Here is a 22,401-nt window from a genome sequence, read left to right on the forward strand (position 1 = left end):
TAGTTTAGTTTTTGTTTTTGTTTACGTTTATCATTTTTTATTTTAAATCTCGATTCAAATATTTTCGTTTTAGAAAACTACACTTTTAAATACAAATGTATTTAGTTTTTTTTTCTAATTTGCAACCAATTGTTAATAAATTAATATTTTTATTATTAATTTTCCGTTGTATCTGTTAACTTGTGTATGTTTATAAATTACTATTTTAATATATAATTTAATTTTAATTATAATAATTCAGTTGGGTTTGAAAGTGAATTTTTTATATTTTTGTTTTTGAAAATAAACAAGAGGAAACAAACATTACAGTATTGTTGTCTGTTTTTAGGGTTTTTGAGACATAAATTTGAATATTGCGTTTGTTTGAGAACTTAAGTAGTATTTTGTGTGTTTTCGTTTTTGAAACATATTGCTTTTGTTTTTTGTGTTTTTTTAACTTTATTTAATTAAGTACAAACAGTTTCACACATCTTGTTGTTTTTCATTTGTTTTTGTTTATGTTTATGTTTATGTTTTTCTTTTTTTTTAAATAAAAAGGCACTATAGTCATGATTAATACAAAAAAGAAAATATTTTTACGTAAAAAAATATATAAATTATTATTTTCTTCTGGTTTTCATTCATATACATATAAAATAAAAACTTAAAATATATGTTAATGATTTTTTTTTAGTTTAATATTTATAATTGGTGTTATTTTGCTTATTAGGTAATTGGTGTAATTGTTGTTGTTGTTTGTTATCTGCTGATGCTGATGCTGATGCCGATGCTGGAATTTCCTTATTTAAGCTTCGTTTATGTTGAGAGTAGTAACAGAAAATGCAAAATCCGTTTTGTGGTGTTGTGCATCAAATATTTGTTGGACTACGCGACACCGATGTGGAACGATAGGTGGTTCTGTTTCTGTTTCAACAAATAAAAGAAAAACAATTGTTATTAGATTATCTTTCTCATGTCATAAATTAAGATTTTACAATAAAGTAAAAACTAAGGTATTTACACAGGCCTTCTATTGAAGTACGGGTTAAGAAGGCCTGTGTTGCCTTCTACGCTCGCAGCAAAGCTTTCGGAAAAAAGTGGGGACTTCAGTCGAAGATGATTTTATGGACGTACACAGCCGTAGTACGTCCAATCTTAATATATGGTTCGATTGTGTAATGGCCTGCTCTTAGCAAAGCCTATAATATTAATAAGCTAAAGAAGGTTCAGAGAATAGCTTGCGTGGGCACCACAGGGATATGCGTAATTGCCCAACGGACGCCTTAAACGTTATTTTGGCTGAAGGAATCAAACAGCTGGTTGTCAAAACCTTATGGTCACAGCAAAACAACGAAATTGATTCCCTCATATATTATCACGGTAGACACTGACTACTGCACTCCTACTTTGAGCCTTAATAAGGGTTTTAAGGTGATTTTCCCATCCAGGAAAGATTGGGAGGATAACATCGTGTCGATAGGTTTCGACACAACCATCTTTACTGACGGCTCAAAGATGGAGTGCGAAGTTGGTTCTGGGATCTTTTCTGAGTCCCTAAATGTAGCTAATTCCTGACTTTGCTAACGGTTTTCAGGCTGAATTGCTGGCAATAAGGGAGGCATGTAAGATACTTAAACAAAACCCAAACAACCAAAACCGAAATGCGGCTATCTTTACACACAGTCAGGCTGCTGTCAAAGCCATTAACTCGGCCACATCCTCATCTCAGTTGGTTCAGCAATGTCGCGATGAGCTTGCGAGCCTTAATATTAACCTCGGTGTCACCCTGATCTTGGTTCCGGGCCATAGTGGTATCATGGGAAATGAACAGGCTGACGAGCTAGCCAAGCAAGGATCGACCCTTCATAGCTCTCTTGCAGAAATAGTTAACATTCCTCTTGTTGCTATGAAGGGTAAAATCTTTTCTATCTACCAAACTGAATCAAACCGAAGGTGGAGCAATTTACCCAACTGCATTATATCTAGGAAGATATGGCCCACCTACAATAAAACCCGTACAAACGATTTTCTATACAGGCCAAGGCAAGACATGGCCAGGATTGTTGCGGTTTGTACCGGACATTGGCTTATAGAAGTTCATGCAGAGAAGTTGAGTATCTCTTACAACACCTTTTGCCGTAGTTGTAGTGACCAAAGAGAAAGTGAAACGATAATCCATTTCCTATGCAAATGTCCTGCTTTGGCAAACAATAGAATGAAATACTTTGGAAAATCATTCTTTCACGAACTTGATGAGCTATCTGAGACAAAGATTAGAGACCTAATCTTTTTTCTCAACGCGACAAAATGGTTCTAACATAATCGCTATAAAGATTCTCTATACATCTTTCCCTTTCCATCACAGGTCAAACGAGTTTTTGGTATCAAAACGGCACACTACAGCGCTAATTGGATCTCAGTACTAACAGTACGTTTTCGAAATTGGGCTCAAGGTTAAATTGTTGGGCATTTCTAGAAGTACAGGTATTACGGTAAAATTGTTTAAGGGGAGGAATGCAGCTGGCTATTTTACTAGAGCATTGTTTATAACAATAACAATAAAATATTAGATTAGATAGATTTGTATTTACTTGCAATTATTTGAACAATATCCTTAACAATCTTTAAAGCAAGGTTTTGCCGTCTGCCTGATTGACAAAGTTTTAACTGTATTAAAGTTTTGTACTTAATTAAGTTGCAATTGTGTTTACTAAAAATTTTTATCTCTAATTCTGCTTCTATAAATAAGTGCTGTTTTGCAATATACCTATGAGCATTTTAGACACATCTAATTCATTTAAGAGAGCTAAATTTTCGATTTCTGATAAAAAGTCTCTACCAAGTACATTTCTTCTAGTTTCTCTCAGGACTGGACACCTTCCGACAAAATGAAAAATATCCTCTCGTTCAGCCATGTTGCAAATATCACATAGCAGTGGAAGATCTTGGCGATGTGGAACGTAATTTATGTTTAGCAGTTAACCTCTTAGAAGAAACATTTTGAAGATTTGTTTTAAAGTATTTATGTCCTGGAAGTAGTTTCTTTCATTAAGATTATAATTCAGCCTGCTATAGATCATCCGATAAAGTGAGCTGGTTGCCTGTTCTGTGAACACATTTCTAAAATTTTCATCCAGACGATTAATTACCTGGTACAGTGACGATTTCCATGTGCTCTGTTCACTGAGATTTAAAGTTACACCTATCTTCTGTTAGCCCAATCCACTCTTTCGTATTTTGATTTGTGTCTTCGAAAACTTTATATTTACTGCTATGCGCAATGTTTTTGTTATTAAAACATTCTTTCCATGCCACGTTAATCGTGGTTTTAGCCTTAAGAAGTTTTTCGTTGAGATGTTTTTCCATTTTGTGGGAAAAGAAGATTCGCCTTTTTTGGGATTGGCTGGACAAATTCGGTTTTCCAAATACTCGGAACGAGCCCAGAAGAATAGGATAGATTGAAAAACTTACGCAGTGGTTTTGCTTGAGTGGAAGAACACCTCTTCAGAATAATAGCGGAAATACCATCTGGGCCAGCGGATTTATGAATGCTGACATCTTAAGGAACTCTCGCCATAGTTCTAGTGCGAAAAAAGATTGATCCCATAGAATCATTTACACGTTCAAGAACTGGGGGAGCCATGACACTATCTTGTAAGGTGTAATTTTCTGTGAACTGCCTTGCACTGTTCGGTGAGATAAACCATGAGATCACCAGTGGACCTATTGCATCGAAAGCCATACTGCTTTCTTAAGCTGAAAATTGATCAACGTTTCAATGATTTTGGAACGAAAGGATGTAAGTGGAATTTTAAGATAGTTAGATGGTGAGGAGCATTCGCTTAGTTTTTAGAAGAAGGAAAGACAAATTTCTTTCATTACACTTTCTTGTTCCCCATTGTATAATGTTGTGTAGGTCGGAATTTAATGAGCTTGCCATATTTTTGAACAGCTAAACATTTAATAAGCTAAGAAGTAGCAGACAGGAGACAATTAATAAAAATACAGAACAATAGGATACATTAAAAAGCTAACGCAGGCATGAAAGAACAACTATTTAGATTAATAGCGGAGATATTGTCCGGACCAACTGATTTACGTAGGTTGAGATCTCTAAGGACTTACTCCACAGTTCGAGTACGCAAGAAGATTGTTCTCATAGAAATCATTAACGCGCTCAAGAACTGGGAAACCATGGCAGTATGAGGTATGGTGTAATTTGCGACGAACTGCCTAGCAAACAAGCTTTCTGAATTTAGATGACTAAAAGAGTGTTGTTAACAAGCGGAGGCACCGAAGAAGATGAACAAATTTGTATGTTTTTTACGAATGACCAAAAATTCTTACTGCTTTTGGGAAATTGCAGTTTTGTTTGACGTTATTTTTGGTCATACACAAAAATGTGGTCCTCTTACATGGTTCCTGGCTTGCTTAAAAACTTTTCTGCTTTCATCAATTGAGTTGACTCGAAGGCATCGGAAGCTCACCTCTTTCTTCTTGATAACCTTTTTGCAGCTCAGATCGGAAAAAGTTCCAGGATGAATCATGCTAATTATCATGTCTATACGTTTAGTTAAAAGTTCTAAAGAAAGTTATTGATATATTCTCAACTAATTTTCTCTTACTGCCAAACGCTTCTCTTTGGAGCTATTTCTCTAACTGGATTTGTTAAATACGGTAAATTAGGAGATACAAGACAATGGTCCAATGTAGATATCTAAAGTTTTCATTACATTGTTTCTGTATTTATTAGAGGAGAGAGACAAGTCAAGATTATTTTTACTCGGCATTTAACGTCCGATGTTTCAGTAGGCTTGTTAAGAGGCTGAGTATGATGGTAAAGCTCAGCAAAAATCTTGAAAAACGTTCCTGAGGGTGTTGTCTGGGCGAATGCAAAAGCCACGAAGAATTGTGTACATTGAAATGGCCCATAATAACAATTTCAAAGAACAGTAAGATCGGGCAAGTTACTTTACTCGAATTAGAGTAAACGACTGGAAAAATTTCATGATATTTATTAAATAGTTGACGAAAACATCGCAGACCGTGTTTATGCTGGAGATAGCATAGAGCAGGACGCCCCAAGAGGTTCGGTCACCAATGAGTTCTGTAACAAATAAAATTTCCCTCTTACTTTTTACCGTCAATAAGCTTGGAAACGCCAATATTTTTTACTGAGTATTCGAAGCTAGAGTGTTTCCTTAAAACTGAAAGTTTGTTCTAAAAATTCCACCGGGCAAGTCTTAGGAAAAATGTATGCATGAATAAAATTATTTAAATTTATAAAAAAAAAAAATTACTTACCTTGAGAAATTTCCGATATCACCACCAATCGGAGTCCTATAATCTCGTCTATAAGTTCCAATCATCGATGTCGAATTTTGTCCAATCGGATCGAGCAAAGACATTGTCCGATGATCATATGGCCTTAGAGTAGAACGTCTACCAACCGTTGCATATCCATCGACATTATGATTGGCCATCACACTCCCCGTACCTGGAACACTGCCGTTTAAATTGTACGAGGATCTTCGTTTTGGATTATAAGTACTATAAAATGATGCGGGCTGAATTTTCGACGAGGAACCATTTTGCTCATAAGTACTTGTTGGTTTGGTGGTTCGTGTTAGGGAGCTTCCTAGATAATCATTATCTGTGGTGGTGGTATAACGCTTCGAAATGAAGCTAGGTGAAGACGTTGAGTGCAGATTTTCAAATCTTCTCGATGACTTTGTTGTGTCGGATGATGATGTATTTGCTGTGGTTGATCTATAAACAGGTGGCTTAAGTTCGCTTCCGGCTGGACTTAGTTTAAGAGGTCTGAAGAATTCCTTTGTGATATCAGGTGAAGGTTGTCGGTCGGTTGATTGTTTGGGTTTGCTAGTAGATTCCCGATAGTAATCACGAGCTCCTGGCCCAACAATCGTGCTCTGACGCTTTGGGCGTTTCTCATTGAACCTACTGTAGAAACTTCGTCGCTTTATGCGATCAATGACACTCTCGTTTCCATCGGACGGGTGTGTTGGCGACGAGTAGTGAGATGTCCTCGATAGACGGGACACAGTTGGTGATGGGGTGGCTAACATGTAGTTGTCTTCTGAACATACCGACCAATTGTCGAAACAGAGCTCAGGTTCATCCGTAGGCGATAGGAACGTACTCGTTGAAGCGCAATCATCTTGATAGCTCCTCGAGTCCGAGGAGTAATTTGTGGCATTGTCATTTTGAGGGGTGTAAATGTGGTTGCGGTTAATTTCGTTAGATGATATCCTTATGTTGTTGTTGTTACATGCGTTGTTATCGTTGTATGATGCATTATGGACGGTATTGCCATTGATCGTTGAGTTTTGACGCATTGCCGAGGCAAGGTTATTGTCAATCTTATCGAGCTTGGTAAAGTCCAGAACTAAAGTTTTCCGTTTGTCTTTAATGTTATCTTTTGTGACTTTGGCAGTTTGTTGCTGTTCCTCTTTCTCGAGGGTTTTGGGAACATTTTTGTTGGGTTCTTGGTCTTGTTGCTTGCAGTCAGGGCATACATCGGTCAGAGGTTCCTTTTTCTTTGTTAAGATGTGCACCTGTGGTTGATAGCCATTCTGATCTTCTGATTTACTCACCAAAATGACATTGTTTGAATTCTTTGTAACCTTTGAGAGAAAACCACTTGACTTGGGACGATCACGGTTCTGGTAGATCGGTGATTCAGATTTGTGCAGTTGTCTTTCAATGTTGCTCGTCGAACGCGTACTGCGAACTTTTCTATCACCACCGCCATCTTTTTCGAATCTCTTGAAGAGACCTAGAACTCGATTGACAGCACATTTGTTGAATGTCCCGGGCATTTCTTCAACACTCACAGCCCTCTTGATGAGATTCGATTCGGTTAGGACCGGAGTTCGGGGTACAGAACGATCACGAAGCGATCTTATCATCGCGTCGATTCTCGAACGACGGGTTTCTGTCTTTGTGGGTTTTTCATCAGTCTTTTCATCATTCTTCTCGCTCTGGCTACACTCTCCGGTGGATTTAGCTTTCTTCTTCTTCAGTAGGGTTATCTTCTCTTTTGGCACTTCATCTGGAGTCGTTAAGTTCAAGGCATTAGCACTGGTTGTTACCTTGGTGGCGACCTTTTTCTGACTCTTGGCTGAATCTCGGAGCTTCTCGAACTTCTGGCCGATCGCATAGAGTAGACCTTTGCCGACTTTTTTCTCGGGAGATTTGTCCTTAAGTCCCATCAACTCGGAAGAAATACCATCTGCTGTTTTAGAGTCAGGATCTGCAGGTATCTTTGGCGTGAGTGTGGGGCTAGTGATTTTGGATTTTCTTGTAACTTTGACAACTCTCTTAATCGTCGTTGTTGTAGGCTTGTTTTCAATCGGCGATGACGAATCACTACTTTTGGCAATTATAGACTTTTCTTCAGATACGCTTGAGCGCTTAGGAATTTGTTTGATTGTTGAATCCTTTTCTGGGGGACTAGAAAGTATTCGCTTGATGTCTTTGGGGGGAGTCAATTTTGAGGCGGGATAGCTCTTTGGTCTTATCAATTTAGGCTCGCTACGACCCTCTGGCGATGTGTCAATATTGGCAGTCTTAACTTGTGGAATTTTCGATTCGATTGTAGAATTATCGTTATTTTCAGTAACATTCGGGTCAGAAGAAGACTTTTCGCCTTCTTTGGTGGGGAAGGATTTGGGACGCTTAAGTTTAGATTCTCGTTTTGGTTTCTCCAGATCAGACTTTGAAGTGGATGACTCAGTTTGTAGTGCTCTAGTCTTTTCTTCTCCTCCTTTGGTTTCAGTACGTTTAATGACTTTTTTAACCTTTTTCACAACAGTTGTCTTAATTTCTTTATCCGCACCGAGTGCGGGAGCGGACGCTGGCCCTGCCGCCTCACCAGCGCTTGAATCAATGAGTTTTTCTTTGGGTTTGATTTTTCTTATTTTCTTTACGGTAACCTTCTCGGATGTGACTTCACGGGAGGCAGTATTATTTGAAGTTTCTTCTGTTTTATCTTTTCGTGTCTTTGCAGAGGATAGAGCTTGCAGCTCTTCCAAGATCTTCGAGGCAATTTCCTCTTTTTGAAGGGCGTTATCCGGTAAATCTCTCGACTTAGAGCGAAGATGAGTGCGGATGGGGGCTTCTTTTGGCTCACCGTATATCTCAAGGCTTTTGTTACGAACATGACGCACTGGATTTGGTTCTGGTATTCTTTCAACTTCACCAAGTGTCGGATCGAGTTCCATGCTCTGGCTCAATCTGTCTCGGCTAGATTCACGGCTCTTTTCTTTGATTTCTCTTAACATACTGTGAGTCTCACGTTCTCGTGGCTTCTTCTCGATGCTCGAGCGATTTTCGTCCATCATATTTGCACCGGAAGATTCTTGCCGGAGGTACCTGGCATATCGGCGATGACTGGAAAGAGTCCCTTGGCTCTCTGAAGTCGGCGACATGCACTCTCCCACCGAACGATTGTTGAACTCTTTTGTGGGGCTTAAACAGCTCTCACGAGGCGATATACTTTCGTAACGTTTGTAGGGGGATATTGAGGAACTCTCTGAATCTCGTCCTTTAGTTAGATATGGCGAGTAGTATTTGTATTTTTCGCTTACGTCACTTGAATACGATGAGCATAGTGATTTGCTGGTGTCATCAGATACCCGACACACGCTGTGGCTTCTGTTTTTCAGGTCTTGAACGTTCTCATAGTCTGAACGACCCCTGCTCAAACTCCGCCTGTAGATCAGGCTGTGGCTTCGGTCGGAACCTTCTTCACGGGAACTATCACTTAGCTTGAGGAAGTTCGATTTTGAGTCGTTATTATTGTTATTGGATTTGTTATCCACCTCCGATCTCATTTCAGCTGGGATAAATCTGTCCGATTCTACGGTAGTCATATTTCTGCCACCACTTTGACTCCTTTTGTAAACTCGAACAGTAGGAACATGTGTGCTATTTTGCATAGATAAAGTACGGGATAACTTTCGGGCTTGGGTTGGTGGTAATTTGGCAAGAAGTTGTTCTTGGAAACATTTTGGTAGACCGGGTGTTATGCTCGAGAGCGTTTCTAAGTCTTTTTTACTCAAACGCAAACGAGATAGATCTAAGTCGGCAAGATCAAGTGGTTCATCGGCGATGGCAGATGCTGTTGGTATAGAGGAGGCAGTATCTTTGTTTTCAACTATTTTCGGACTCTTTTTTTTGTTTCCTGAAAGAAAATCATTAGGTTCGAAATAATTCGCAATCAGTTTAAGCATGTTTTTAAGTTATAATTGACTTGATAGATCATTATAATATATTAATCAATTATTAATTTTAACTTACCGTTTTAAAATGAACATTTTGTTTAATTATCGATTTTGAAACTTTACCTTTTTACCTTATTCTTCCAAGTAGTAGGTATGTAGGTAGCCAGGTAGGTGTTCAAGAAAATTATAGTATTCTTAGACATCATCAAAATTACTCAACATGCAATCCTTTGTCCTTCCTTTCTTTTATTTTGTTGTTAATTTTAAACCCATGTTTTAACTTACTTCTGGGTCACACATAAGTATTACATAATGTACATATAATTGTTCTGTATTTGCAAAGGTGTACTAAACTTCACAGTTCACGGACGAAGGAAAATCTGAATTTAAAAAGCTGTAGCGAGTTCCTAACATAAATGGTTTCTGTTCGCAAGAAGCTAAGTTTAAAGGTTTACAAAAATTTAATTATTGGAAAGCTAGAAACACGTATCATCAAAGCTATTTGCAGGACCGACAGGTCTTTTATGAGCTCGAATATTTGAAAAATGCACCAATAGAAATAGGAACATTTGTGTGACCTTATATTAAATAGTACTACTAGGCTAAAAGTTATGAATTCGTAACTCAAAAAATAATATTTTTTTTAATCAACAGTTAGGTTAAATATCCCGAAATGCTTTAAGGGCAAATTTTTCTAGAATTTTTTTTTTTTTAAATCATTTTTTTTGTATCTTAAATTGTTCCCTAGGATCTCAAAAGATTTTAAACGGGACAAACTTTTTAGTACTCGGTTTTCGATTCTTTGTATGATCATGATTTTTACTTTTCAAAACTTCAAACGCGTTTACCTAAAAACTACCTTTCTACCGGCCTCATTACTCTGACAACTTTCAACCGTTTGACTTGAAATTTGGAATACATCCTTGAAAATACATTTTTCGTGGAAGTACCTAGGATTTGTATTGCGTAGTTCATTTATAATACTCAGCCCTATAACGAATTCCATCGAACTCGGGAACTTTTACAAATCCTGAAATAAAACTATTGTCAAATATTTTTGGGCAATCAATGATGTGTTTGATAAAACCCCATATTTGTAATTCCAATACATTTTGCAGTAAAAAAAAACAACCACAAAATCCCTTGTTTTGACTGCGGATTTTGAAAATATTTTTAACTTATATTTACCTCAGCCACTTCCCAGAAATGTGCCACACAAAAAAAAAATCTTACGCCGACACTTCTTCACTTTTGAAGAAAAATACATCAAAATTATCGCTCTTATGTCGGAATTATGACTTTGTTCGTCTTCGATAGCCCCTAATAAGTCTTAAGCAAGTAGAGGACGACCTTTCATTTCCACATTATCTAAGTATTTTTTACTTTCTTGCAATATATTATTTAATTTTATAGTTGTTGTGAATGAAAACAATTTGATCTTTAAATAAAGGATCTCACTTGGTCACTGGTCTCAGAAGAATCAAAATACCCTTTGTTCTTATCTCTTGAAAAAGTATGGACTTCTTACATTTACAAAATATATAACCCATATATTATGTAAATAGAAGTTTAAATGGGCGGGAAGTAGGTACCAAGAGGGATGTAACTTATCAAGAATTAGTATTAACTAAGGAATTAAGTCTTCTTTAAAAATGTTTGAATAAGGGATTAAATTGACTGAGTTTCACTGATTGACAAATTTCCATATAATAAACCAAAAACCATATGCAACCAAATAGAAATTGTAAGCAGATAGCGTGGTTTAAATTGAAAGTTTTATTTTTAATTAATAAATATAATCTTAAGGTAATCTAAGGTAAGTTAATAAAATTAAGGAGAGGAGGAAACAAAAAAATTTGATAAATTTATGGGATTTTCCGTATTCATGAGAGCAAAAGTAAAGTTGTTCAATGTTATTCAAGTTGAAGACCAAAAAGTGTTTTGACACTAGGTTTACTGAGGATGCAATCAAGTCGAGAAAAAAACCCTACGAAACTTATACTCGAGGTTTGGCGACAAAATGACCAAAAGTGATCGCTTTGAAATCACTAATTGTGCGTTGTTAAATAAAACCCTAATACTCCCTAAAATTCCTTCTTCCTGGTTCAATTAGAATTCGTCAATACGTTCTCCAAAAAGAGGTTTGTCAATTTTTAAATTTAAGTCAAATAATATTGTTGTCATTTTTAAAATTATAGTTAAATAATTTAAAATACTTCGTCTAGCTGTATTTCAATGTCTTGACATGAAGCGTTAGCTTTCGTCTCATTAATATTAAATATACGCCAGAAAATAAATAAAACCTTTCCTAATTTACTACCCTCTGACCACAAAATTAAAAAGTCCAAATCCAGATATTAGAACTGCAAGGGAATCCTTTGGGAATGTAATTTACAAAGCTTAATAAATCATATTGTCAAGCGTATGTACATAATATATGTTTAGCTCAAAAAGACAAAGAAGTGTTAAATTCTGTTGATGGATTGAAAACAGGTTTAAAGAAATATTCCTGATAATTAGTTGGGGCTTTAATGGTGCTCACCAAAATTAATACAAACAAAAGTTTTCATCAGTTGATAATTTCAATAAAAATATTTTTAGGCTTTCGATGGTTCCAAGCCAGATTTTTTTATTGCAAGAAAAAGCGAACAAAATATTGTGTCAAATTCCAGATCCATCATCAACAAGGTACTGCAGGTCTATTAAATTGAGTTTTGCAAAAGAATCAATTCAACAGCTAACCAATATCATTTGGCTTTTGAGATAAATCCGGATAGCTTTCATATCATAGTTTTCTTACAAACTATTATCAGTAGCACAATATGTACCGCTCTGTCATCTGTAGCACCATCACAAACCTGTTATATTTGCAATGCAAAACCTTCCGAAACCATATTGGCCGCCATTGAATTTCACAATTACACTGGTCTTTTGCATAAACGAAACAATACTTTTTAAAATGTCCTGAACATGAATTTCGCCTTTGAATTGAATGAAAAATCACATCAGGATTTTAAAAATAAACCTCTTTAAAAAAATGCTTAAGATAACCAAAAAACGGTGTTTTTAAGTTTTTTTTTAAATAGTGTAATAATTTTGCAAAGTAGTCTTCTAGATACAAATTAAATCATTTTAGTATCTTAGTTATGAGCATTAATTTGACTCTATATGAAATTTCAAGCAAACCCTGAATTTAATTTTAAAAATGAGTTTTGGAGTTAATTTTTAGTGCTAAGTGCTTTTTCTAACCTTGGTTTTATTTATCTTTTCAAGTTTAAACGTTATTTTTATAGTTTAGAGACGACGCAGACGGGTTCTTTGTAGGAACAAAAATTACTTTCAATCCGTTTTACTTTTTTCTGTGTTTAGTTAAGATTAATTTAAGAAACGTGATGTTTTACGTAACAGCTTTTAAAGATTTTTTGAACATTTTGTGATATACAGCTGTGCGCAATAACATAGTAGTTTTTTCCAAATATATTCAATTTGAAAACAAATCGATTTTGTTTAATTTATTTTAATTTTTTGTTTTCATTTTATAAACAATTATTTTTCGTTAATATTATTCCAATAAAATAGTGACTCAAAACACACAAAGAGAAAACCAAAGTAATAGTTTTAAGATAAAAACAATTACCTGCTCAGTCTCTCAACCTAAATCTAGTATAGAATCTATGATAAGATATCAAAGGGGAGGTTTGGAAGGAAAAATCGAAAATACCAATGAGCTATCAATAGCGGATCCAGGGGTGGGGGGTCGTAGGGGTTATGATAATAGGGGAAGATAATTTGTTTGTTTTTCTTCTAAGGAATTCCCTTTAATTAAAAATGAATCGTATTGCGTTAATGGACATGACGCTTATTACATTTTGAATTATTAATTTTTTGTATATAAAAACAAAATTTGTATTTTACTTCCTTAAACTTTGTGGCTAAAAGTACTACTTTTAACTGAAGACTGGACCAAGAACATAATATGTTTGCTGTCAAAAACGACTCAAATTTTTGTTTACACTCATTTAAAATTAAAAAAAAAAAATAGCCATCCTTTAAATTATTTTCATAAAATTTGTTTCTAAAAAAAAGAGCATATATTCAGGTTCTTAAGAAGAAACATTGAATAAGAAATGGTCAATTTAAAAATATGAATTTTTTTCAAAACTTTCTCTAATTATCTTTTATTAATTTAGAAAACCTTATTTTGGTATTGCTCTAGAAGGGTACGCATCATAAAACCTTCAATTTTGTTAAGGTTTCTCAAGAACTAATGGACCGATTTCAATAATATTCTTTTTCTGTGCAAGCTCTCGTCGATGATCTAGTGAATAGATTGATGATGATTTTTGATGATCAAAAATGTCTTCTTTTTTTTTGATTTTTATAAAATATTAATTTTGTTTGAAAAACTCAATATAGAAATTTAAGAAAGAAAAAAAAAATAAGTTACATTTTTAAATCTTAAAATATAGGAAATATTTTTAAACAAACTTTTATGTCTTTCAAAATTGATTTTCTGTAAATACAAAAAATCTTAAAAGATCTTCAGAAATTAAATCAATCTACTTTTGAAGTGAATTTTTTTTGGATGCTCTAGAACTGAGATTTAAACACGAATTTCAACAATATAAATGTCCCAAAAACAGCAAAAGTAAGACTTTTGTTAAACTAATGGCTAATTAAAAAACATAATAAACGTATTATATTTATTGACGTAAAAGCTTTGAATTTCTTGAGATTTAAAGTAAAAACAGATTCTGAAACGTGTAATTTTTGAATGGCACACAAACGTTTCTTTCCAACTTATTTGTTTTAATTTAATTTTGTAGAGAAATAATGTACTTTAATTCACCTGTATCCTCAAATTCAAGAACCAAGCATTTTTTTTTTTTTTTTTTTTTTTTAATAATTTGCAGGCACTCAAGGGGTTATTAGTACCCTTTATATGTTTATATTTAAACACAGTGCGAGCATTAGGAAAATAGGGAAGGATTACAAAGGAGATACCGGTGCACATTGGTCTTAAAGTTCTGAACATCAAAATGGGAGGGAAAAACAGCATTCCACATTCTCGATGTGCGATTTAAGAAAGAATCTCTATACTTGACAGTACGCCCGAAATTGAGCTCAAGGGTAAACTGATGAGCATTCCTGGAAGTGCGAGTATTACGGCTGAATCGTTTAAGGTGATCTGTGATACACATACCAAGTACTGACAGTTGATTAGTTTCTTGGATGCAAGTGCCACTCATAGATGGTGGCATCGGGGGTATGTTACGCTTTAACGACAGGAGACAGCATTGAGTTTTCGAAGCATTAAATTCTACACGGTTTTTGATTCCCCATTGTACAATGCTGTCAAGATCAGAATTTAATGAGCTTATCATACGCTGCCGTTGAAGTTCCACATCCGAAGGACAAGGATGTGAATCTATAAACGAGTATGAGAAGCTGAGTGTATTGTCGTCGGCGAAACAGGTTAATGGATTAGAAGTGGCAGACATAAGATCATTTATGAATATAAGAAAGAGTGTCGGAGACAAAACGGAGCCCTGGGGAACACCAGCATTTATTTTATGAATTTCAGATTTGTAACCATCCAATACAACTTGTATTGAACGGTTAGAAAGGTAATTTCTAATCCAACGAAAAAGAGATTCATCAATACCAAAAGCACGCATTTTCGATAAGAGAGCTTGGTGCCAAACTCTATCAAATGCTTTTGAAATATCAAGTGCAATAATCTTACTTTCTCCAAAACGATGTAAAGATTTGTTCCACTGTTCGGTGAGATGGACCATGAGATCACCAGTGGACCTATTGCTACGAAAACCATACTGTCGGTCATTAAGAAGCTTCCGTTCTTCGAGATATTTCTTGAGCTGATAATTAATCAGCGTTTCCATGACCTTGGAAAGAAGGGACGTGAGTGCTATTGGACGATAGTTAGAGGGAGAGGAGGATTCGCCTTTTTTAGGGACAGGCTGGACAAATGCTATTTTCCATCCGCTTGGAAAAAGACCTGTAGAGTAGGAAAGATGGAAAAGTTTACGCAGTGGTTTTGCCAGCGATGAAGAACACCTCTTCAGAACAATTGGGGAGATACTATCCGGGCCAGCGGATTTGTGTATGTCAAGGTCTTTCAGTACTCTTGCAACTGCACGAGTGCGAAAGAAGATTCGTCCCATTGAATCATTTACGCTCTCAAGAACAGGAGGACTCATGACACTTTCCGGTAGCGTCGAATTAATAGCAAACTGTGCTGCAAGCAAATTGGCTTTATCAATCGAGCTTACATAGAGAGAGTCATTGTGGACGAGCGTTGGAACCGAGGATGAGGTGGTGTTTCGTACGTTTTTTAGAAATGACCAGAAATTTTTACTACTTTTGGGACATTGTAGTATTTTTTGCCTTAATTTCTGATCATGCAAAAATTTGGTTCGACGAATATGACCATTACGTGTCTTTCTAGCTTGTTTGAACTTATTCCGGTTTTCCTCAGTCGGGTTGGCTTTGTAACAACGGAAACTTACATCTCTGATCCTAATAACCTCTTTCCAGCTCGAATCAAACCATGAGTTCTCTTTGGGTTTGATAGATTTTACCCTGTTCGGGATAAAATTTCTCATTCCGCAAAGAATTAAATTTGTAACCATATCTGCGCTGGAATCCACGTCACTATCGAGGAAGCATAGTGACCAGTTAAAGTTCCTGAAGAATTCATTGAGACCGTCCCAGTTGGCTTTCTCATATTGCCAAACGGTTCTCATAGGAGTTTTTTCTTTAACTGGGTTTTTTCGACATGAGAATTTTGCAGATATATTTTTCTTTCTACAATTTGTAAGTTTTGTTGACTACTTTAAGGTCAAAATACGAGTAAGCAGACTGATAGCGATAGTAATAATAGACTCCCGAAAATTGAGTCCGAAAAAACTACGTCAAAAAAAGCCCGACAGTTTTTCATATCTTGAATTATTGTAGCGTTCTTGGCATTAATAGAAATCAAGAAAAGTATATTTTATTTTTCGAAAAAAAGCTACGTTGCAAAACAATTTCTTACATTTCTGCGTGTAAACTATTGTGTTTTAGATATGGCATATTTAGAAAACTGTTTGAATCTTGAGATGCTTTCATATGTAGGGAGTCACCCAAATTAAATAGTTAGACCATACCTTGCTGGACAACAGTGTTCTAAGATAATTTGATATCTAAAGTATCAAATGAGCAATTAAAATCTGTAAATTACTCGTATATAAAGGGTGATTCGATAGCTATTATCTTTTTGGAAACACTGCCACTGGTTTAAACATCTTCAGCTTGGTCTACAATTTAACTATGAATCGTCTTACAAACGAACATCGCTTGCAAATTATTGAATTTTATTATCAAAATGTGTGCCCTGTTAAGAAAGTTCATCGCGCTTCTTCCATTTTATGGTCAGTTTAATCGACCCACTGAAGCGGCTTTTCGGGTTATTGTGACTAAATTTCCCAGCAAATTTACACTGTTGGACATAAAATCACCAACAAGCTTACGTAGAGTACGATCTGAAGAAAATATCGCAGCTGTAGGGGCCATTGTTAATGATGACCATCAATTATCGATTAGTCGCCGTTCGCAGCAATTGTGCCTCTGTTACCCAAGAACGTGCAAAAGTGTGCGGAAGGATTTAGGTGCGATGCTTTTCAAAATACAACTGGTGCAAGAATTGGTGCCAAACGACCTACTGCAACGTAAATATTTAGGTGAAAGAGCGCTTGGAAAGTTGGCCAAAGATCATTGGACCCAAAATGCAAGAGCTTGACTTGCATGGCATGTGGTTTCAAGAAGACGGTGCCACATGCCACACATCACGCTTAACAATGGACTTATTAAGAGGCGAGTTCGGTGAACATTTTATTTCACGTTCGGGACCGGTCAATTGGCTGCCTGCATCGTGCGATTTAACGCCTTTAGACTTTTTTTTGTAGGGCTATGTCAAAGCTCATGTCTTCAATTGACGCATTGAAAGACAATATTGAAGCATTTATTCGTGAGATACCGGCCGAAATGTTGGAAAGAGTACCTTTGCTAAAATTGGACTAAGCGGATGGACAATTTGAGGCGCAGTCGAGGTCAACATTTGCATAAAATAATCTTCAAACATTAAATTATACGGACCGTACTATCGATTCAAATAAAGATTTCATGCATTTGTCTGTATTTTATGTGTTTCTTTTGGAAAACTTTTATATAGCTTTTAAAAAATCACCCTTTACAATAAATATTTCAACTGAACATTGAAGAAAAGGTTTATAGATTCGAAAAACCATCACGAATTGTATCTAAATAAATCTACTTCATGAATTTCGAAAGCCACAACATTTTAATTTTAAAAGTTATATCTTAAAAATCTAATATGAAGTCGAAATAAAATTAAAACTATCAAAAATTATGGAAAAGTACCATTGGATTGCCAGGAGGAACAAAACCTTGTCGACCAGTGTTTAATTGTTAAAATTTACTTCATATCAGTTCCCTTTGGCGGAGAACAGAATACGACTGATTAGTTCAATATATATTTTGTATGTTCTCAAATGCTACAAATATTATTTTGTTTATGTTTCCAAACTATACTTACCCCAAAAAATAATTAAAACTAATTAATCAATCACAAATCACATTCTTGCAAATAAATTAAATTAATTCCAAAAAATAATTAAGAAAGAAACTTAACATAAAATTAAAAAATAAAAACAAAAAACATACCAGACGACATCTAATGTAAATTAGTTGTTTATTTTTGTTTTATTTATAAATTGTAAACTTTATTTAATTAAAAAAAAATTATAATAAATAACAAAATTAATAACAACAAAATGAACTCACGTGCTAAGAAATTTTGTAACTGCTCATAGTAGAAGCAAAATTTTCTCGTGGTGAATGTTAAAGAGTGGCCGTTAGTATAATATTTATTTAGTATTATTGTGAAATTTTAATAACTATTTATTTTTGTTTTTTTTTTTTAATATTTTGTTCGTGTGGTTTCGAACATACAAAATTATTATTTTTTTTAAATACATTAACAATGTAGTTTTGTTTTTAAATTAGTCAAAAAATTGAAGAAAAACAATAAAAACTGCAAATATAATAAAGTATATCCTTGGTGTGGTACATAATATTGTTTAAACTTTATTGTTTAACTTTATGTTGGACGTGTGTTGTAGTTTTTTTTAAAGAAGGGGTCTGTGATATTTGAGCATGCGATTTTGGGACACGCGTTACCCCACTGCAAGCAAAAAATTATGTATAAACAAAAGAAATACATGACAAGCAGCAATAAAAAAATATGTTGTTAAACTTTTTAAGAACAAATCAATAAAACAAAATAAAATAATTAAAAAATAAGTATTATTTTTAGTATTAGAAAACAAACTTTAAGGTCTTTTTGGAAGAAAATATATAAACATTAATTAAAAAACGTTTGATTTAATTTTTGAACAAACAAAAAAATTAATTGTCTTGATATTTATGATGAAAAACAAATTCGTATTCAAAGTTTTGGACATTTTTTTTTTTAATTTCTTCTCTTTATTATTTATTTATAAAAATAATTTCAATTTTGCTGTTTTTTTTCTTTTCTTCTCAGAAGTTCTACGAAACATATAATACAAAATTTTTGTGACTAGAATTATATCATTTTTTAAAAAAGGCCCAGAACTCTAAACGAATATCAAAAACAATTCCTTGGCAAATTAGTAGAAACAAATTGAATTCTTTGGAAAAGAAAAATTAATTAAGGAAAATAAACAATAAACATTTGTACATGCTCATTTTTAGTTTGTTGAAAGATTTGTTTAATGTTTGTGTGTGTAACGTGTTAAATGATGTTAGTTTAGTTTGTTTAAAGAAAGAGGGCTCTGAAGTTATGTTTTTTTTAATTTTAAATATTATTTTTTTCTGTTTATAAATTAACAATTGAATAAAATATATATGTATGTATGTATGTACAAAAAAAACAACAAAACATCAAATAAATTGTTAAGATTTATATCTTCGTTTATTTTATTCGTCAAATTTTTCGAGAAACAATTCTTTTATTTTTTGTTTTAAATTTAATTGATTTAAAATGTAAATAAATAAATTCAATGATGACAATAACCTAAAATGTTATTTTAACAAATTATGTTCTTTATTTTTTAAAATTGATATCGGTCTTAATCAAAACTTTGAATACGAAAGAAAATTATTATTGTATGATAAGAGTACAAAATGTAATATAACATCGGACAAAAATTATTTAAATTAATATAATATAATAAAAAGAGTTAACATTTAAACAAAATTTTACTAAACATATTTTTTGAAATGTTCGATTAAATTGCCATTTAGAAATTTATTTTAATGATGAACATTTGCTAGTTTTGTATTTTATAAAAATTAAAGGAAAGAAAATGTGCATGGATAATATTTTGTTTTTGTTTTTCTATAAAATTCAATAAAACATTTAAACATTAAACAATATAATATAGATATATGTATGTAGTTGCGGAAAAGATAAATTTTTTTGTTTGTCTGATTCTTTTTTTAATTTTTTTTTAAATCACTACGCTTGCTTTTGTGTTAATTATTTTATTTTATTTTTTTTTCTAGAGTTGTTTATGATTTTGAAGACGAAAAAAAAAAGAAAAATAGAAAATAAATAATAATAAAAAAGCATTTTAAAAAAAATAAATCTCAAAAGGAAAATCATTAATATCAATCCTAAATTTGTTAATAAATATTTAAGTAGTAGTAAATTTACGTTTAGAATAATGAAACGTTTCAACAACAGCACTAATTTCTTATTCTTTTTTTTTTGTTTTTTTTATTGATCGAGAAATTTGCTCTTTAATCTGTGATATTCACCTCTAGGCAATGTTGCGCCAGTTCGAGAAAACATTGATTCCATATCGTTACCCAGATCTCGAGACATACTATGACGCCATGGTGCTCCGACGTTACTTGGGCCAGTTAATCGACTGAAAGATATACAAATGTTTTAAAGTTTATTACAAAAATAACAACAAAAAAGGAATTAGAGTAAACAAAAAAAAACGGTTTTACACTAACATATATACTTCTGACTAGCAGTTTAATACTTACAATTTCAAACGCTTAAATTAAGTTTAAGAGGCATGATTTTAGCTATTTTATTTCAATGGTTTTAAGCAATTTTAAACTGTGTGCATTGGTTTTGAATTCTTGAATGCTTCAATGAGAGCTAAAAACAGATTGTGGTAAAGAATTTAACATTCGCGTAGTACGGCTAAAGAACGATTATCTGCATAGCACAGTACAACCAAAATTGGATTCAAGGGTAAGCTGATAGGCATTTTTAGAAGCCCAAGTATAACGGCTGAACTGTTTAATAATAAAAGTTAAAATAATGTTGAAAAATATGAAGCTAGAAACTTAACGACTTTGTTCGAGTGGCGTAAGAGGCTGAAGAAAGTTTTATACTCAAGTTTTTGACGTTATAGGTTAGAAGGATCGAAAAACGTCTTAAATTGTATTAGAAAACTCAAACATCTTAGGGCATTTTTGGCGAAACAAGAGTTGTTTGGTGAGAATATGGAGATGTTCAGCTTCGTTAATGTATGTGCCAGCCATGCATAATGGCAAGTGGGGTATATCTGCTTCAAGAATTCAAAACAGCATTTCGTATTCCATATTGTACAAATGTACAATGCTTTGTAAGTCGGAATTTAATTAGCTTAGCATATTTAGTCCTTGTAGTTCCACATCCCAAGAAGATGGAAGTTAAGAGTACTATTCTCAGCGCAACTATTAATTGAGGAGGTCAATAAAAAAAAAATAAGAGAAAGTTTCGAAATACCGAAAGCACGCATTTTGAAAAACAGAGCAAGAAGCTAAACTTTATCAATTGCCTCTGAAATGTCAAGTACAATAACCTTACTTTCTCCCAAAACGATATAAAGATGTGATCCACTGCATGATCCATAAGTGCACCTATTTTCGGTCATTAAGAAGATTTCGTTCCTTAAGACATTTCTCAAGCTGTTGATTTATTAGCGTTTCCATGACTTTGGAAAGAAGGGACTTTAGTCTATAATTATTTGAGCTCGAGAAAGATTCGCTTTTTTTTAATCTTGGGTGAACAAATGCAGTTTTCCAACTATTAGGGACGATTTCAGAGAATAGGATAAAAGATTACGCAGGCATGGGAGAACACCTTCTCAAAATAATAGCGGGCATTTCGTCAGGACCAGGGTATTTATGCATCTTGAAATATCTGAGGACTTTCTCCAGATTTCGTGTAGAAAAGAAGACTTATCTCGTAGAATCATTAATGCGCTCAAGAACTGGGAGAACCATGACATTATCAGGTTAGGTGTAATTTGCAGCGAACTGGCCTATAAATAAGCTTTCACAATTGACCTAACTTCTGAAAAGTCATTGACAAAAAGCGCATGCACAGAAAAACAGGAAGAATTGCTCATGGTTTTTACGGATGATCAAAAGTTCTTACTGCCTTTGGGACATTGCAGTATTTTTGTATGTAATTTTTGAATATGATTCTAAGCTTGCTTAAACGCTTTCCGGTTTTCCTAAGTTCGGTTCGCTCTAAGACATCGGAAGCTCACAATAGAACTTAGGTTTGGGTTTTATACCAATTCGAGATAAATTTCTAAAGGAATCGTACAAGTTATCATATCTGCACAAAAGTCTACGACGCTATCGAGGAAGCTTAGTGACCAGTTAAATAACCTGAAGCAAATTATTGAGACCGTCTAAACTTCTGGTACTGCCAAACGGTTCTCTTTGGAATCCTTTCTTTTACTGTATTTGTATGACACGATAAATTATTGTTTATTTATTTATGAGAAGTGAGAAAAAAGAGAGCTTTTTGCTCAGAAGAAGGAAAAAGGCAAATGAGCAGCATGAAGTCGAGGAAATGCAAGGATGATTTAGTAGGAAACAGATGCGGTGTTTTTATAGACGAGTCAAGAGGCAAACAACGGGTCTCACTAGTCGCCATGGAGCCTGCTAAGATAAGAAGGGAAATATTGTAGTGAAGACGCAGGTGATACTTTAAATTTGGAAGGATTATTTTGACCAGCTGCTTAATGTCGATGTAGCCAACGATCTCACCAACCAGCAGCCCCAACAAATCTATTTGGTTGATGATCTGGTGTTC

At 34.1% G+C, this 22,401-nt stretch overlaps 2 protein-coding genes across 8 annotated transcripts in view; both read right to left on the reverse strand.

Annotated features, from left to right (window-relative positions):
* Positions 1 to 5,279: 5,279 nt before the first annotated feature.
* Positions 5,280 to 9,233, reverse strand: LOC129942612 (uncharacterized). Its single transcript, XM_056051630.1, has one exon. It carries the CDS (start codon positions 9,231 to 9,233, stop codon positions 5,280 to 5,282), a length of 3,954 nt encoding a protein of 1,317 aa, XP_055907605.1.
* An 8,747-nt stretch (positions 9,234 to 17,980) lies between these two features.
* LOC129943174 (STE20-like serine/threonine-protein kinase) overlaps positions 17,981 to 22,401 on the reverse strand; it is an 86,081-nt gene continuing 81,660 nt past the window's right edge. For 4 of the 7 annotated variants that reach the window (XM_056052448.1, XM_056052447.1, XM_056052445.1 and 1 more), the window contains one exon: positions 19,856 to 20,221. In XM_056052448.1, the coding sequence (XP_055908423.1) occupies positions 20,068 to 20,221 (154 nt within the window). In that variant the 3' untranslated portion in view covers positions 19,856 to 20,067. The other 3 variants (XM_056052446.1, XM_056052444.1, XM_056052442.1) reach the window with 2 other exon arrangements.

The sequence above is a fragment of the Eupeodes corollae genome, chromosome 1 (genome assembly GCF_945859685.1).
Source record: "Eupeodes corollae chromosome 1, idEupCoro1.1, whole genome shotgun sequence".
Classification (NCBI taxonomy): domain Eukaryota; kingdom Metazoa; phylum Arthropoda; class Insecta; order Diptera; family Syrphidae; genus Eupeodes; species Eupeodes corollae.

What these genes read in the sequence shown, in the direction of transcription:
- LOC129942612 (XM_056051630.1), bottom strand. Translation starts at nt 9,233, where the DNA reads ATGCTTAAACTGATTGCGAATTATTTCGAACCTAATGATTTTCTTTCA.